Consider the following 17,357-nt stretch of genomic DNA (forward strand, 5'->3'; position numbering starts at 1 on the left):
GGTCCCCACAGCTAACCAAAACAAAACCAGGACCGTAAAATACGTGGGACAGAGCAGCAGCTACCTTTGAAAAATGTGTTAAATGGTGCATACGTAGTAACATAGTAATATTAATATAGCAGCTTAATATATATAAGGAAACATTGTAATGTGTGCGGTAATTAATACGCAAAATACAGTTGCATATTATGCATTTTAGCTCATTAAAACACATTAGCTCATTAAAAAAGCATGGGAAAGAGTTGAATTCGATAAAATTAAATGAGTTTATGAAACAGCCTCAGTGCACGAATTAAGTTCCTATCACCACAGGCTGCACTGAGTGAGCAGGGACTGGCGCCCTCAGAGCCGAGCGCGCTTCCAGAGCCGCTCAGCCTCCGCCCCGCCCCTCGGCCCGCCCCACCATAGCTCCGCCCATTAGGGGCGGGGTCTGAGGGACTCCCGGCGTGCTGCGCGGGCGGGGCGAGGGGCGGAGCGTGCGCGGAGGCGCGGAGGAGGCGCGGCTGCTGCGGGGCGCTTGGACGGGCCCCTACTGCGGGAGAAGAGCGTGGCGCTCTTGGTGTAGGGCCTGCTGCTCCGAGGCGGCGGCGGCGGCAGCGGCGGCGGCATGCGCGTGTGAGATGAGGCCTCGGGTAGCCCGGACGCGAGCAGCGGCCCCCGGGGCAGCGGCGAAAGCGAGCGCGGCCTCTTCAGAGCGCTGCGCACGGTGCATGAGGGCTAGCGCGCGGGCCCTGGGCAGCCGCCGGCCACGCCGCCTCTATAAACACTTGTTTAGGACTTGTTCGCCTCGTTGAGGCCGCGGCGCCGGGCATGGAACCCCCGCCCGAGCCGGAGCCAGAGCCCCAGTCCCTTTCCGAGGCCTCGGCCGCCGCGCCGCTGCGCGCCCCAGAGGTGGCGCGGCTCCGCGAGGAGCAGGAAAAGGTAACAGGCCGCGCTAGGTTTCCGTCCTGGCCGGCTTCCGCCTGCGGCCGCGACGGAGGCAACCTCTAAGGCGGCCACGCGGGAGCTGCGCAGCCTCGGGCCAGCGGGGAGCCGGGGGGGGGGGGGGGAGAGAAACTTTTGTCACGTGCATTTGTTGTCTTTTGTCTGGAGTCCTTTGACCTTCACCAGGAGGGGTGCGTGGGGATTACCGAGGGTCCAGGAGGATGAGGCAGTCTGTTGACCCTTGAACTGAGAGCAAGTGTTGAAGCTAAATGCGGCTCGAGAGCCTGGGAACTTCCATTTTTTAGTGGGGGGATTGCACTGTAAACAGAAGTGGTCACTCCTTTTACCTCTTAGCTCTATGGCTTGAATGTTGCTAAAACACACACACACACACGGACGCACGCACGGACACACGATTCTCATTTGAGCGTCCAAGTTTGACTACGTTAGTGATGATGCACTTCCTGTGCATTTCCAGCTTTGGGGTTTAATAGTTGAAAAGAGAGAGGCCTTTCTGTTAAATTTTAACTTCAAGCATATAATAACGAGGCTTCCCAGAGGAGAGGAACATGCTTTCCACCTCCGATGGGATTCTTGTGTAAGGAAGTGGGCTCGAGTTAAGAACTACGACTTAATTGGTCAGTATGAAAATGTCCTGTGGGCCCGGCAGTGGTGGTGCACACCTTTAATCCCAGCACTTGGGAGGCAGAGGCAGGCGGATCCCTGAGTTCGAGGTCAGCCTGAGGTACCATGTATTATTAAGGTTTAGGAAGTTGCATCAGAACCATCAAAATTTGAGAAGCTCCATTTTTTTTATATTTAAATATTTTTATTTTAAACTTTATTCATGTTACTTATTTGTAATTTATTCCTTGAGAATTTCGTACATGTATATACAGTCAATTTCCTGCCTCCAATTTACATTCCCTGCAACACACCCCTCTTCCAGAACTCATGCCTTTTTTTGTTGTTGTTGTTTTTAATTTTTTTTAATAACGCAGTCCAGCCAGTGCTTCTCATATGTGCATGGGTAGGACCAGCCACTGGAGCATGGGCAACACACTAGCTGCCTCAGTCAGTAGCTCTTCAGTTAGGGGTGGGGCCTCGTGAGCTCCCCCATCTAAGCTTGAAGTTTTCCTGTGAAGCCCAAACTTTTCTTAATGAATAGACCTATGTAAATGTCTATAAAACGTGATTACGATATACTGAGGTTAACTACACGAAGGATTTCATATATCTCAAGAAATCCCTCTTGGCTTGGAAACCACCTGTTAAATTGTAGGAGTTTTCCTACTTTGTTGACTTCCTTTTTTTTTTTTTTTGTTTTGTTTTGTTTTACATTAGACTTTCCATTTTTTCCCAGATATATAATGCAGCTGTTGTTAGGTTTTAAACTTGTTCTTTAAGGTGGGAGTTTAAAAATTAATCTGGTTTAATGCAGTTTAAGTTACAAGACAGACAAACATTTACTTGCTTATTTATTTATGGTTCTAGGTGAGGTAGGTTCCCCCCTTTTTTTGTTCCTGTTTGTTTGTGTTTTGTTTTTCAAGACAGGGTTTCTCTGTAGTTTTGGAACCTGTTCTGGAGCTCAGTCTGTAGACCAGGCTGGCCTCGAACTCACAGAGATCCACCTGTCTCTGCCTCCTGAGTACAAGGCGTGGGCCACCACTGCCTGGCTCAGCCCACGTTTTAATTTTTGAAACAAGGGCTCTTTAAGTTGCCCAGGCTTGCACTCCCCCTGTAGCCCAGTCTGGACTTAAAGCCTCCCAAGTAGGTGGAGTTATATACTGTGACATCAGATCCCACTTCATCTTAATTTTTTAAAAAGAAAATTAAAAAAAAAGAAAACATTTAAAAAAGGAAAAAAATAGATGGAAAGAAGAAAAAAAGAAAAAAAAATCCTAAATAAAGTCTTGTTATTTTGACAAAACGATTTACCTTTCCTGTAAAAATGTGAAATGGACCAGGGCAGATAGCACTGCCTTTAGTCCACATGGAAAACCCTTCTGCCCTCATAGTGTAAAGTGTCAGTGATGCTGACCAATATGTTTCCTCTTGTGTGTCATTTGTAAAAAGTAGATTCTGCTTTTTATTCTGATGATAGTGTGAAGTGAAATACAAAGGATACTTTTGGGGTGCTCTGAACAGCTTGCTCCTGTGGGATCATATTGAGAGTACCTGTGGCTATAAAATCCAGTGAGAGACTGGATATTTTCAGTGAACATGGACCCCAGTACCATTGTCATTCCTGTCTTGTGTTAATATTAATTTAACATATGAAATAAATGTGCATATCTGTTTTGGTTATGTGAAATGCCTCCTAGTGCATAATAAAGCCCTTCAGTATTTACTTAGCAACTGTTTGCTTATTAGAAAAATCTGCATGGGTGGACAAGAGATTTCCAAGGCCTTAACAAAATATGCTAGGTAGATAGCTGTTTTTTTTAGATTTTTTTATTATGTATACAACATTCTGCCTCGATGTATGCCTGCACTACAGGGGAGGGCGCCAGATCTCAGTACAGATGGTTGTGAGCCACCATGTGGTTGCTGGGAATTGAACTCAGGACCTCTGGAAGAGCAGCCAGTGCTCTTAACCTCTGAGCCATCTCTCCAGCCCTAGATAGCTGTGTTTTAATTGGAGTTTAGCACAGCTAGACTTTGCTTTGCTTTGTAAATTGTGAGTTATTAGTTTTGTGAGGGACTTTGTTTAGGTTTTAAAGCCAATTCAGTTTTAACAGTTCTGCTGTTTCAGGTGAAAGTAGAAACATGTGCCATTCTGAATGTAAAGGGAAAAATGTCATAGCTTCGTATGAGTGGACATCTAGTGTCCTTTATATCAGTCATATGTACTTAAGCTCTTAGCCTTTCCCTGGGTGGGTTCCATGAGAGGGAATTAAACTTTCAACAAAATGGCTTTTCTTGCTTTGATGGTGGCATCTACTTCGCTGGCCTTTAGTTGCAGAAAGTTACCTGATTTCCTTACATAAAGGCTTAGGGAGCAGTTCTCTGAACCTAGCTCGAGAAGGGCTGTAGATAATGATGGTCATTGCCCTTCTTTCTTTGGAATCGCACTAAGTGGACCGGGTTTTGTCCTTTTCTCCTGGTTGGTCCTGGTTGATACTGGGGCACGGAATCAAAGAATGAAAAGTTGGCAGCTTGAAGAAAAGGCTAACAGCATGAATGAGCACCATCCCCAGGGAGTGACAGCGTCTGAGAAAAGGGACAGGCTCAGGGTTAAGTATATTAATAATCTTCATGTATGGAATCAGTGGTGAGAACAGTCAGCCCCTCACCCCCCTCTTTAAATAACTTGTGTTAGTTCTTTTCTTTTTCTTTTACGACAATGTCTCATGAGCCATTCTGGCTTTGAACTGGGATGGTTATGATCTCCTTTCTGATCCTGCTGTCCCAGCCTCCCCAAGTAGGTGTCACTGGGGCTTTTATTCCTTCTGTCTTAGCCTCTAGGGGCTGGGACTAAGGGTATATGCAACCAGTAGTCTTTATTTTTTAAGTTAAACTGTTAGGTTGGCATTCAACGTCATGATGGGTTTTATTATTGCCTCTTTATCTTTCATTCTCCTCCATCCATTATTGAGCTGGCAAAAAGGCATTTAAGAAGAGTTTCTCTGCTTTTGTTTAGAATGGAAGAAACCTGGACGTTGTATGTTGGAGTGGTGGTTAAATAATCATGCATATGTTGAACAGGCATGCAAACTGCAGAACAGTGGGTATGATGTGGGTCCTGTTTTGCTTAGGCATTTATATAAATATTCACTTTATATAAAAATTGCCACAAAGGATAATGGTAGCATTTTCCCACAAAAGTTTGTAAAGTTAGAAGATTTCAGTTTTTTAATAAAGGTGTGGAAATTAAATTTTTGTTTTTTGGTTTTTTTTTTGGTTTTTTGAGACAGGGTTTCTCTGTGGTTTTGGAGCCTGTCCTAGAACTAGCTTTTGTAGACCAGGCTGGTCTCGAACTCACAGAGATCCGCCTGCCTCTGCCTCCGGAGTGCTGGGATTAAAGGCGTGCGCCACCACCGCCCGGTGGAAATTAAATTTTTGTGCATACATGTTTATTGTAATAGCCTTAATTACTAACCAGTTTCTAAGATTTAAAAATAAGTATTGGCTGGGTTTTGAATACTAGTTACATAGGTTTATTTCTTAGTATTCATTTAATGTTTTGAAAACATTTCCCAATCACTCGGTTTTTATTTTTCCTTTTCTCCTTGAAGATACTGTTTTACATTTCGGACAAAAGATAAAAGAAGAGAGAAGCTCAGATTATCTTTTGTTTTGTTGTATTTTATTTTGTTTTTTGTTTATGTAACCGGGATCAGCTTTGAACTTGTTGCAGTTCTCCTGCCTCAGCCTCCCCAGTGCATCATGTAGATCAGTCTTGTGAGCCACGTGTATAAAGATTTGATAGAAAGGTGTCTGCTACACAGAGCTTATGCAGACTGGATTCCCCTCCTTTCCAGTGTGGTGAAGTGTTTCTGGTTCTTTTTTTTTCTTTTTTTTTTTTTTTTTTTTTTTTTGTGTTTCTGGTACTTATGCCCTCCCGCCTTCCCTAACATCAGTGGCAGTGATAAAGTATTGCAGGCTACTCTGCACAGGTTTCTTGAATGAAAGTCTTGCCAAATCTGCTTCTTTGGAATTAGCATTATGTTGAAATTTTGGTTTCTTGGTGAAGGCCATATTTCTGGGATAGCTGTTTCATATTTCTAGATAACATGTTTTACTAGTAAAGATACTGAGATTTTATTATCTAAAAGAACTGGGGTGTGTTTCCATAGGCTCATTTTCAGGACAGCAGTAAGTAAGGCTGGGAAGATCAGTAGGGTAAGTTCTTTACCACTGAGGGCATGAGGTAATTATTACTTGGAGTTTTGAACGGGCGAATACTCTCCTTATACTAGAATCTTGGAAAATTAAAAGCAATGGAAGTGAATATTTTAATCTTTTCTTAAAGCTTAACATCTAATTTAGCTTAATGGAAGATTTTCATTTTTGTGTTGGTTTCCTGTTGGTTTAAGGAACTCTGTCAACTGGGTGGACACCAGTAATTGGAATCCAAGTCACAGGATTCAGTCACCTAACACTACCAACGAGGTGTGCTGAGTTCACAGTTTCAAATGAAGATGTCACTCTAGTGAAGACATGCGTCGAAGGCACGTTTACTTGTCTGATGGTAGTGATTGATGAGGATAAGCAGAAAAGTACAGGGAGGCAAGGACTGGTGGGGAATGCCCCTTATATAAGTAACGTGTCAGGGTGTAGTGCAGTTTCATAGATGAGAAGCCTCAGTATGTGGGCGTGAGTCTGTGTGGAAGACATTTTGGAGACAGTTTTATGCAGATGGTAGTGAGTCAGGCTGAGAGCACTGTCAGGTCTCTTCACTAAGGGTTTTGAGTTTTATTTTTGCAAGAGGAGAAGCGACTGAAACGTGATCTTTGTTTAAGTATCCTTTTGTCATACATGTGAGAAGAGTGGGAGGGCCAAGCTCACATTTCAGGGAGTCTGTTCTGTGTGTGCCAGGTGTGGTGCTGGCTGGTTATGCAGTTCATGTTGGAATCTCTATGAGCTCTCTCTGTTTTCTAGTAGGATAATTTAGGCAGTTTGTACTTTTTGCCTAGACTTCTCATGGGGTATGTATGTCTTTGGTGCCTGCCAGCTGTGGTATACGGCCCAGCTTCTCTACATTTTAATTACTTAGGTGTTGTCCTTCTCTTTCATAATTGCTTCTCATTCCAGTGATTAGTGAGGTTGATTATCTTTTCAAGTGTTTTTGAGCAGTTTTGACTTTTAATTTCTTCCAAGGAAAATAGCCAGTGGTTGCCTTTTCACTTTCTGTGGATTTTTGTCTTATTCTAGTTGATTCATAGTAACTGTTTATACATTTTTAAATTATTTTTTTGTTTATTTTGCATACTGACCACAGTTTCCCCTCCCCTGTTCATATGTTTTTGATATGAGTACATTTTCAGTTATGGATTATAAATTTCTTGCTGATCTGAGTCTTGAGTTAACATTTTATAATCTTGTCCTTTGATGACTACAATTCTTGATTTTATGTCCTTTGTAAATTAACCTCTGTTTGCTTGAGAACCCAAGGCTGTGCTCATGTAGGCAAGCTCTCTACTGCCGAGCTACATCTTAGTTCTGTTTGTTCTGGGCATATCCTCGTCACACCAACTTGCATGTTGAGAGCAGATATCTGTTCACTATTGATTCACACTTAGGGGATTGAGACGGCTTACTTCTTCACCTGGGATGGTTGTGTTTTCACTTCTTGTCATCTTGGTTATGACAGGTGATGGGTGTGATTTCTCAAGTCTGTTCTGATGGCTTTTCTCTTGTAGCCAGAATTCTTCTGCTGTAATCATTATGGCTTCCTAAGTTATCCCTCCCAAAATTATTTATTATTACTCTGTATGTGTTCACATATGTATGCTTTGATGTGTATGTGAGGTCAACACCATTGTGGAGTTTGTTCTCTTTGTCTACCTATTTGTAGGTTCTAGGATGGAACCCAGGTGGTCATGCTTTCCTGGCAAATGCTTTTAACCTGCTGAGACATCTCACTGGCCCTAGAAATTCTCTCAGTACCTGGCATTGTAAATTTAGTGATAGTTATTCAGGATTGCTTTGTCTCTTCTAATCGTTACGCTTTTTTTTTTTTTTTTTTTTTTTTTTTTTTGTAGCACAAGTAATAAAAACCCAGAGACAGATATTGGGGTTCAAGCTGAAGATCAGAAAAGCAAAGAGGCCAAGCCACTAGAGACAAGTGTCTATCCACCAAGGCTCAGACAAAGGGGATGATCTTGTCCTCCAAGTGACCGTGGATTGCAGTGAGCTCTTATCTCCTGCCTTACATACCCATTTACACCCAGACATATTACTCTTTCTCCACCTCCCTAGTGCTGGGATTAAAGATGTGGGATCCCAAGTGCTGGGAGCACCTTTGTGTGAGTTGTTTCTCTTTTTAAGATAGATTCAATCTTGTGTAGCCCAGGGTGGCCTTGAGTCCTGGGATCAAAGCTGTGTGCCACCACTCCCTGGCCTCTAGTGGCTTAGCTCTGCACTCTCATCTTCAGGGAAGCTTTGTTTATTAAAACACAAATAAAATATCACTATACTTTCTGATTATTTTCCTGCCTTTGGTGCTGCTAGGATCTCTAGTGTAAGACCTAATGTAGCTTATATAGTGGACCTTAGGATTAACTATCTAGAATAACCATTAAAGACTGAGGTGATGTTTTTGTGGGTATTTCTGCTTTTTGACTTTTGGTGGTGCTGGAGATGGAACCAAGTGTCTTGTGCTTGCTAGACAAGTGTTTTACTACGGAGTTACATCCCTTAGTGCTTTTTAATTTTCTATTTTGAGACAGGATTTTACTAGTTACCCCAGGTTAGTTTCAAACTTCCAATCCTGTCTGTGCCAAGTCGGTGGATTATAGACATGTACCAGTACCCCAGTTTATTCAACAGCTTTCTGAGAGCTTTAATGATTGAATACTCAGGTTTAGAAAATGCTTTTTTTCTGAGTTGAAAAACTATGAGTAACTTATTGAAAGGAGTCTGATAATTCTGATGTTGAAGTTGTTTTCTCTTTGTTTTGAGACAGGTCTTCCAGTGTAGCCCAGGCTGGCCTGCTTTTAAACCCATTTGTATCTTAAGGATTTTTGCCTAGCTTTGGTGTTAAGCTTAAAGACTTGTCAAGAAGAAGTAGCAGAATTTAGAGATCTTCATTCCAGCCATCTTAGTTTTTGTGGATAGTTTTGCCATCTAAACCACTTGTACTTCAGTGATACTGCCTATGACTCTTACCATTGTTTCCTAAACCCTTTGATCTCTGCGCTCAGAGGCTGTAGCCAGAAACATAGATAGCTGCTCCATGCTTCCTTCCTTCTCTAGCAATCTCTAGCTTGCTTTCTTTTAGGAGTCATGTATTCTAGGTCTGTCATGCAGTTGAGATCATCTATCTGTGCTAAGCTTTTGGCTTATTTTTCTTGACACCTCCAGGTTTGTGTTGGGTTAGAACTTAATCCCCTTGTCACAGAGTAATATTCCATTGTGCATCTGTGGGTCATTTGGTTTCCTTTAATCTGGTAGACACTCAGGTTCTTTCTGCCCTTTGGCTGTTGTGAACAGTGTTATTCTGTCTCTGTTTTCAGTTCTTTGGCATTTGCGCCTGGTAATAGAGTGATTGAATCCTGTAGTAGTGGGAGTCACTGCACTGTTTTCCGTAGGAGCTGCGCGTCATATCCCCTCCAGCAGTATATGAAAATGCAGTCTCTGACATCCTTGTCAACACTTCTTCCACCTTTTCAGTTAAAACTGTCTTAATAGGCTTGGAGAGGAATCTGTGCTTATATTTCCTGTTTCTCTAATGACTAAGGATGTTGCCCAACTCTTCACATGCCTGTTGTCCATTTGTGTGTCCACTGGAGAAATTTCTATTGATATCCTTTGTATTTTAATTGATTTGTCATTTGTTGTAAGAAAAATTCTGTATATCTGGATAGTAAACTCTAGTATGTAATTTACATATTTTTCCTGATTTTTTTGTTTATATTTTTGATAGTGTCCTTTAATGCACAGAAGTTTTAAATTTTCTTTTAGGTTTTTATTTATTTTGTTTGTGCCGTAGCATGCGCATGGAGGTCAGAGTCCACCTTCGTGGAGTCTTTTCTTTCTGTGGGCTCTGAGGCTTGAGCTTGGGTCTCCAGGTTTGTTCATCGAGCACAACTTTACATTGAGCCACCTTGAAAACCTAAAATGCAGGATTTTCTCTATAGTTTCTTTAGCTCTTCCAGAATGGACTCTTCTGAGGTGAACTTTTGTATTGTGTTGAGTTTATTAGTATTTACTTTTTAATCTCTCACTTTTGTGATATATAAAACACTACATGGTTCAAAATCACAACTATGTAAGAAATTTATTTTCATCTCTATGCCCTTATAGATAACTATTTTATTTCTGATTTACCTCATTATGTTCCCTCTTTTAAACTAAACAAGTATAATTATATGTCCCTTTATCCCATCCTTCCTCCTTACACAGAAGGTAGCACAGTCTGTTTAGCTTCTTGTTTATCTTATTAAACGTAATACCTGGGATTGTTCTAGCTCCTAGAGATAGATACCTTAGCCTATTTTATAGTCGTCTAATACTCTACTGTATACGTAGTCATCATTTTCTGTTACTGAACTTTTAAATTTAATTTTCATGTTATCAGTATTTGTTGTACAAAGTTATAAAATAACAGGTTTCACTGCCATTTTCCTCCTTTATATAATGTACTTTTCTCTGTCTCCTTGACTACCTTCTTGTGTGCTCCCATTCCTTTCCTCTTCCCCAATAGTCTCCATTCTGCTTTGGTGTTTTTCTCTGACCCCAATCTGTAGTTTCCATATGAAAAAAAAAAATCCTAAAACCCCACAAAAGCTGTGTAAAATTTATCTGACTGGCCTGCTTTGTCTAACATGATGAATGCGTTTTCTTGCAGACAACATGATTTTTTTTTCTTCCTTAGTGCTGAATAGTGTCTCTTTTGAGACCGTCTGCCTGTGTAACTAAGGATGACTTTTAAGTCTCTGATCTTCCTCTTCACTTTGAGAGTTCTTGAATTGTAGGTTTATGCCTGCATGCCCGGTTTCATGGTTTCTTGGGCATTGAACTCAGGGCCTTGCATGGTGGTGCAAGCGAGCTACATCCAATTGAGCTACATCCTTACCTCGAATAGTATTTTTATGTACCGTTTTCTTCATTCAGTCATCTGTTGATGATCACACTGACTCCATGTCTTGACTGTTGTGGCTAGTGCAGCAGTAAAGGCTAAGTATATGTCTTTTATATGCTGTCTTTGATGTCTTTGGTTACATACCAAGAAGTGGCATAGTTGGAACATGATTTTTTTTGGTGTGTGTGTAAGTGTAATCTCAATGCTTATTTCTATAGTGGTTGCACTAATGTACATTCTCACTAACTATGCCTACCCCCCTCAGCATTTGTTTTCTCAAAATTTATTATTTATTTGTGTGTGTGTGTGTGTGTGTGTGTCTGCATGAATTTACGTGCACCACATACATGCGGGTGGCTTTAGAGGCCAGAAGAAGCTGTTGGATCCTGTGGAACTAGAGTTATAGGCAATTGTGAGCCACCTAGCGTGGGTGCTGGGAACTGAACTGAGATCTCTGGAAGAATAGCGAGTGCTCTTACCTGCAGAGTCATCTCTACCCCTATTGATAGTATGTATAACAAGTATTTGGAAGAATTTGTTAATGGAATGGTCTGGGCCTAGTACAGTTTCTAGAGATTGGAGATTTAAAAACATAGACAAATTTGTTTTTTAAAGGGCTTTTCAGGTTTTCCATTTCTTACTGTGTAAGTTTAGGAAAGTGATTGTGTGTGTGTCTGTGTGTGTAATAAGGGGGACCTAATCCCAGCCGCCCAGCTAGTTTAGCCCAGATATAACCACGCAAATTGTATTAATTAAATCACTGCTTGGCCCATTATCTCTAGCTTCTTATTGGCTAACTATTACATTAATAACCCATTTCTATTAATCTGTATATTGCCACATGGCAGTGGCTTACTGGCAAAGATTCTAACTGGCGTCTGTCTTAGGCGCATCCATGGCATTTCTTTCCGCCTCTTCCCCCAGCATTCAGTTCTGTCTTTTGCCTACCTAAGTTCTGCCCTATCAACAGGCCAAGACAGTTTCTTTATTAACCAATGAAAGCAACACATAGATTGCCGAAAGCAAAGACCTGTATTTTGAGATCTGCATTTTGTTTACAGCCATCTTAAGTTCACAAGTTCCGGACCTAGGACATTAGCCTAGTGAGACCTGCGGGGACCAGGCTTTTAGAAAACATTAGCATTTTCCTTTGTTAGTCAACATAGACTCTCAGTATTTACTTATTAGCTAGGGATGTCTCTAGGCCTGAATTCCAGCAGACCTGACACATCTCCCCTCCCCCTTGCCTGTTTGCGATATAACGGCTTCTGAGGAAATATTAAATGGCGGTTTGATCAGAAATACTGTCTTGCCGTCATTTCTCGTGTCTCTTGCTCTTCCATTCCTCTCCCCTAGGTTTATTAGGGACCCCTGTTTGTATCCCGCTGGATGGGATAACAGATAGAAGGACCTCCTACCCCATTTCCCCTTTTTGTGTGCGTGTGTGTATAAATATAAAGTATATATTATACAATATAATATCTCATACATATGATATTATTTCCTGTCTTTTTAAAACCAGTAGTTTGAAGTGCTCTTTAAAATTACTGTTATTTATAATTTTATTTGTCTTCCTAGGAGTTTATCAGGCAATGAAATTGTCTCAAGGATCAGCTTTAAGCTTTGTTGATTTTTCTATTTTGTAGGTATGTTTTCTCCTTCATAAATTTCTGCTTTTAATTTTTCTTGAAGGTTTTTTCCCCTTGTTTTTAAAGATCATTAATATCTACTTTTTGTTAGATCTTTTGCATTTTGCTCTTTTCTTATTACTTTAGGTAGCTCACATATATAATCTTACTGTGGTCAAAGAACATATAATTGCAAAGTTAGAATTTGATTCTTGTTTTATGGGTGAATGTATGGTCTTTTCTTGGCAAATACTTTTTTTCTTTTTTCTTTTTTTTTTTTTTTGCAGATAGATTTAATTCCTTAGTTTTTGATTTCAGTATCTCTTCTGCTAGCTCCAGTTGGTTGAATGTTTTGTTCAAGTACTTTATGGCCATTTTTTCTGGTACTTTGTGCTATCAAGAGATGTGTATCATCAACTTCATTATGTTTATAAAGCTGTAATGTTCGCTGTGTACAGTTTAGGATTGTTGTAACTTCTGGTCAGTGGACTTCTTTACCATTTTGAAATTTTATTTTACCATCTTTGAAGATGTTCTTGTTTTCATATTGCCTTTATTAGATATTAGTATGTCTTTTTTTTTAAAATATTTATTTATTATGTATACAATGTTCTGTCTGTGTGTATGCCTGATGGCCAGAAGAGGGCACCAGACCTCATTACAGATGGTTTTGAGCCACCATGTGGTCGCTGGGAATTGAACTCAGGACCTCTGGAAGAGCAGGCAATGCTCTTAACCGATGAGCCATTTCTCCAGCCCCCCATTAGTATGTCTTTTGTGATGTCATTTTTAACTTCAGTATCTGTTTGAAGTATGTGTCTTATAATAGCATGTAGTTGTGGTTTTAATTTTCAGTTGACATCTTTTTCTTTTAGAGCAGTTATGTCTAAATACTATTGAAATTTATCATTTTTCTGTTTTACTTTTTATTTTAAAATTTGTGGTAAAAAGGACATCACTTGTCTTTAAGCCTTTTTTTTTTATTCTTAGAAAGCTAGACTGTGGCATTTAACAGTAACTGTTTTCTATCTTACTCCCATCCATTGATGAACACCACTCTGCTTTTCTGTCTTTGAGTTAGACTAACCCAGGTAGCTCATGTAAGCAGTCATATAGTTTTGCCCTGCTTTCATTGGCTTTTTGGATTTGTGTAATATGTTCAAAGCATGCTTGTTGTAGCATTTATCATAGTCTCCCCTTTTGTTGTGTGTGTATGGTGTGTACTTGTGTATACCTTTCTATGTGTTTATGAATGTGGCTATGCACATGCCATGGTGTACTTGTGGAGGTCAGGACAACTGCAGGTGTTGATCCTTCCTTCCACCTTGTTTGAGACAGTGTCTGTTTGCCGTGAGGTGCTGAATATGTAGGGTCCGAGGAAACGCTGAAGGCAAATAGTATGTAACAGCAAAGAACGATTATTATACCAGAATATGCGGGATTGTTTATCTGTACAAAATGGTGATGACCCTGAGAGGAGCATGCAGGCTCCTTTTAAGGACAGCTAGGGGAAATTTAGGAACAGTTAGGTCACTTCAAAAATGATGGGTTAAGTTACATTAGTATACCTTTAATTGGTTTAAGTTTAGTTTTATCATAGTTTTATCATTTTTGGACATACTTGCACAAGCTTGGTCAAGTTTGGCTGTGACTCAGAAATGGGCTGCTGGATTTATCCTTGAGACATTGGTGAGGCTTGCTTAGGCCTTGTGTTTGTTCTCTTTCTCATCCCTGTATTGTGGATAAATAGCCCTTTGTTGGGAGAGACACTTGTTTTGCCCTTCTCAGAGAAAGGAAACCTTGTGAGAGTGAGAGAGTTTACCCTTCACATACACTAGACTAGCTGGGATTGCAGGTGTGTGCGTGTGTGTTTGAATTTTATGTGGATTCTAGAAATTCAAACCCAGGTCCTCATGGTTGTATGGCAAATGCTTTTACCCAATTGAGCTACCTTTCCAGCCTTGTCTGGGTTTTGAGACAGGATCTGGGAAGGAGGTCCCCGATCTCCAGGTTTGTTTCACTTTGTGTTTTAGAGTAGCCTGGGATTCATTCTTCTGCCTTAGCATATTGGCATATCCAGGTCTAGAATTAGTACTCCTTCTTAAGGGTAAGCAGTATTTCATTGTATTCTACTGTGTATTAGAAGTTGTTTTATATGATACTTTTTTATAAGTGGACACTTGTATTGCCTCCATTTTTGAAGGTTGTGAATAATGCTGCTATAGACACATTTATGCTGTTTACTTTGGGTGCAGTGAGAAGTTAAAATACTGTATCATAGAGCACATCTGTGTTTGGGGTTGAGGAGCTGCCTCATGACTTCTACAATGACTCTACACTTACCTTTCCAGCAGCAGTTCTCAGTGGCTCCAGTTTTTCTGCATCCTCAACAACACTTGTTTTCTGTTTTGTCTTTTAAATGATGGCCAGCCTGATATATGAAGTGGTCTCTCACTGTCATTCTGTTTTAGCTAGTTTCTTGTTGTTTCTTTACTGTTTCCCCTTTATGCTGACTTTGGATGAATTAAGCATAACTTTATTGTTACTTTTGGCTATTAATGTCTTTTAATGGACCATTGAGGTACATTGTTAGTACAGTGTACTGTGTCTACCTTAATACTCAGTGTGCTACAAATTTATACTAAGTTTCTACTATCCGGGTCCAGCATGAATTCATGTACTTACCCTACCTCTTTTTCTTTTCTTTTCCTTTCCCCTCCTCCTCATAATGATTGATTGAGATTGAGTTTCACTATATAGGTTTGGCTGGCCCGAAACTCTCAGAGATCTACTTGCCTCTGCCTTCTGAGTGCTGGGATTAAAGGTTCAAGGCTCCCGTGGCTCCTACCCACATCTTGAATATTGTTTCCGTACGTTTTGTTGGTGTGCATTTTGTTCATTGTAATGCTGTATTTAATTGTTGCACATGGCGAGTACTCATCTTGACCCCCACCCCTGTGACCTGCATGACTTCAAGTTGCTCTGGAGTTTCTGCATGTGTGCTGCTGAAGAAAGCTCATTTGTGTTTCTGTTAATGAAGAATGAAAATCTGGTGTGGAATTCTCAGTTAACTGTTGAAAATCTTTCAGATTTTCCTTCACGTTGGAGAATGTCTTTGCTGTGCATGTATTGCCAATGCTAGATTCTTCAGTTATCTTTTTCAGCACTTCAGGATTTTATTTTGTTGTCTGCAGTTTCTGGCATTTTATGCAGAAGTTAGCTCTAACTTTAAGTTTTGTTGCTTCTTTGAAAGCTTACGCCATCTTTCTCACCTTCAGCTATATCCAATTTTTTTTCTTGGTTTTCATCACTAACTATATCATGTGTCCAGATGTTAAGAAATACTAACTTATGTTTTGCATAGTCTTTGTTTAATGTTGGCTCTGGTATTTTTAAAAACTTCAGTTGTGTGATTTTTCTTTTTGATTGTCTGTTTCTCTTCTTCCCTTCCTCCCCTTTCTGTCTGGTGAAAGAATTTAGGGCCTTGCACTTGCTTGGCAGGTGTTCTGCCACTGAGCTAGAGCCACAGCCATAGCATTTTTATTTAAATTTAATTTTTTTCAAAAGACATTTTCCAGTAAAAATTTTTCTGTCTTTTCTTAACTTTTCCATCTTTTCTTGTATCCTCTTTGACATGTGCATTCTAATTTTAGTACCCTGTTTTATTGACACCAGTGTCCAGATTGTTATCTTTTTGTTTCCTTTCTTTTGCCTGCTCTCAGGTCATGTGCTTCTATTTTTTGGCATTGTAGTCATTTTAGGTTAAATGCAGGGTTGGTAGATGTGTCTGAAGATGGTGTCTTCCTTTGGGAGAGGCCTCACCTGCCTTTAGATAGGCAGAGTATGAGGAAGCCAAGGTTAGCCTCCTCCGCAGGTGCTGAATGGCGTGAGGGCCAAGTGCCTGCTGCAGTGAGTGGTGCTAGTTTTAGTTCCTGTGGGACTTTGTCTGAGAGGACAGCTTGTTTACATTTCTTCGAACCTTCTGAACTCCTTAGTTTTTGTTTCATTTCTACCTCTTCCCAAAGGTTTGGTTTAGCTTTTTTACATTTTTTATTTTATTTTTAATTTTTTGTAGCCCTTTTAGCTTCAGGCTTTGACAGGCGTCCTTGAATGGAAACTAGCTTACAGCTTCACAGGTCTCATTTTGTTTATTTGCTTTGTCAGACTCTGTTGCTTGCTTCTGTCCTCAGCTGTGGATGTCTGCTCAGGGCCAGCCATAAATGCTCAACTCTTGCCTAGGCACAGAATTGCCTAAAACCACATCATGGGGATCAGCTCTTGTTTCCCAGTTTCCTCTAAATTCCTAGTTCCTCTTCTATTACTTTGACAACTCTTGGCTCCCTTGATAAGTGTGATTTTCTTATTTATCTGGTGTTTCCAGTTCTTAGCGAGCTTTGAACTTGTATGACTAACTTAGCTTTCCAACAGTCTGACTGTCAGTGGTGTATCTTAAAGTGCAGAATGGAATTTCAGGTTGCTTTAATTTTGCTTTCGTATTACTAGTACCCTCTCCCCTTTACTGTTTGTATTCATTGTTTCATGAATTGTTTCCTTTGAGTGTATTGGTAGGTATGTTATCCTAATCTATGTGACAAGTTTTACCTCACTGGCTGTCTTAAGTCAGTTGTACACCACAGCAATACTTGAAAGGAATTTCTGCAAAAATTGACTGTGAAGTCAGGGTGGTTTTTTTTTTTTTTTAAGATTTATTTATTTATTGTGTATATAGCATTCTGCCTACATGTATGCCTGCAGGCCAGAAGAGGGCACCAGATCTCTCATTACAGATGGTTGTAAGCCACCATGTGGTTGCTGGAAATTGAACTCAGGACCTTTAGACAAGCAGGCGATGCTCTTAACCACTGAGCCATCTCTCCAGCCCAGTCAGGATGGTTTTGTGTGTGTGTGTTGCTTGCTTTCTTGCACATTTACTTTGTTACCTGCAGTTTCAGATGTCTGCTGGTTGTGGAATGCCTCACCCCTTCTAATTACTTTGGTTCTCACATCTGAACTGGATCAATTGGTTTGGGTAGCAGCAGGCATGGGCCTTCTCCATT

General features: G+C 40.5%; 1 protein-coding gene across 2 annotated transcripts in view; it reads left to right on the forward strand.

Moving 5' to 3' along the window:
- Window positions 1-470: 470 nt before the first annotated feature.
- The window catches only part of Uri1 (URI1 prefoldin like chaperone), a 56,950-nt gene continuing 40,063 nt past the window's right edge, over window positions 471-17,357 (forward strand). For both annotated transcript variants that reach the window (XM_041644893.1, XM_041644892.1), the window contains exon 1: window positions 471-921. In XM_041644893.1, coding sequence (XP_041500827.1) covers window positions 811-921 — 111 coding nt within the window. In that variant the 5' untranslated portion in view covers window positions 471-810. The remainder of the gene's footprint in view (window positions 922-17,357) is intronic.

The sequence above is a fragment of the Microtus oregoni genome, unplaced genomic scaffold (genome assembly GCF_018167655.1).
Source record: "Microtus oregoni isolate MIOR12 unplaced genomic scaffold, Mior012 000102F_ref0000329, whole genome shotgun sequence".
Lineage (NCBI taxonomy): Eukaryota > Metazoa > Chordata > Mammalia > Rodentia > Cricetidae > Microtus > Microtus oregoni.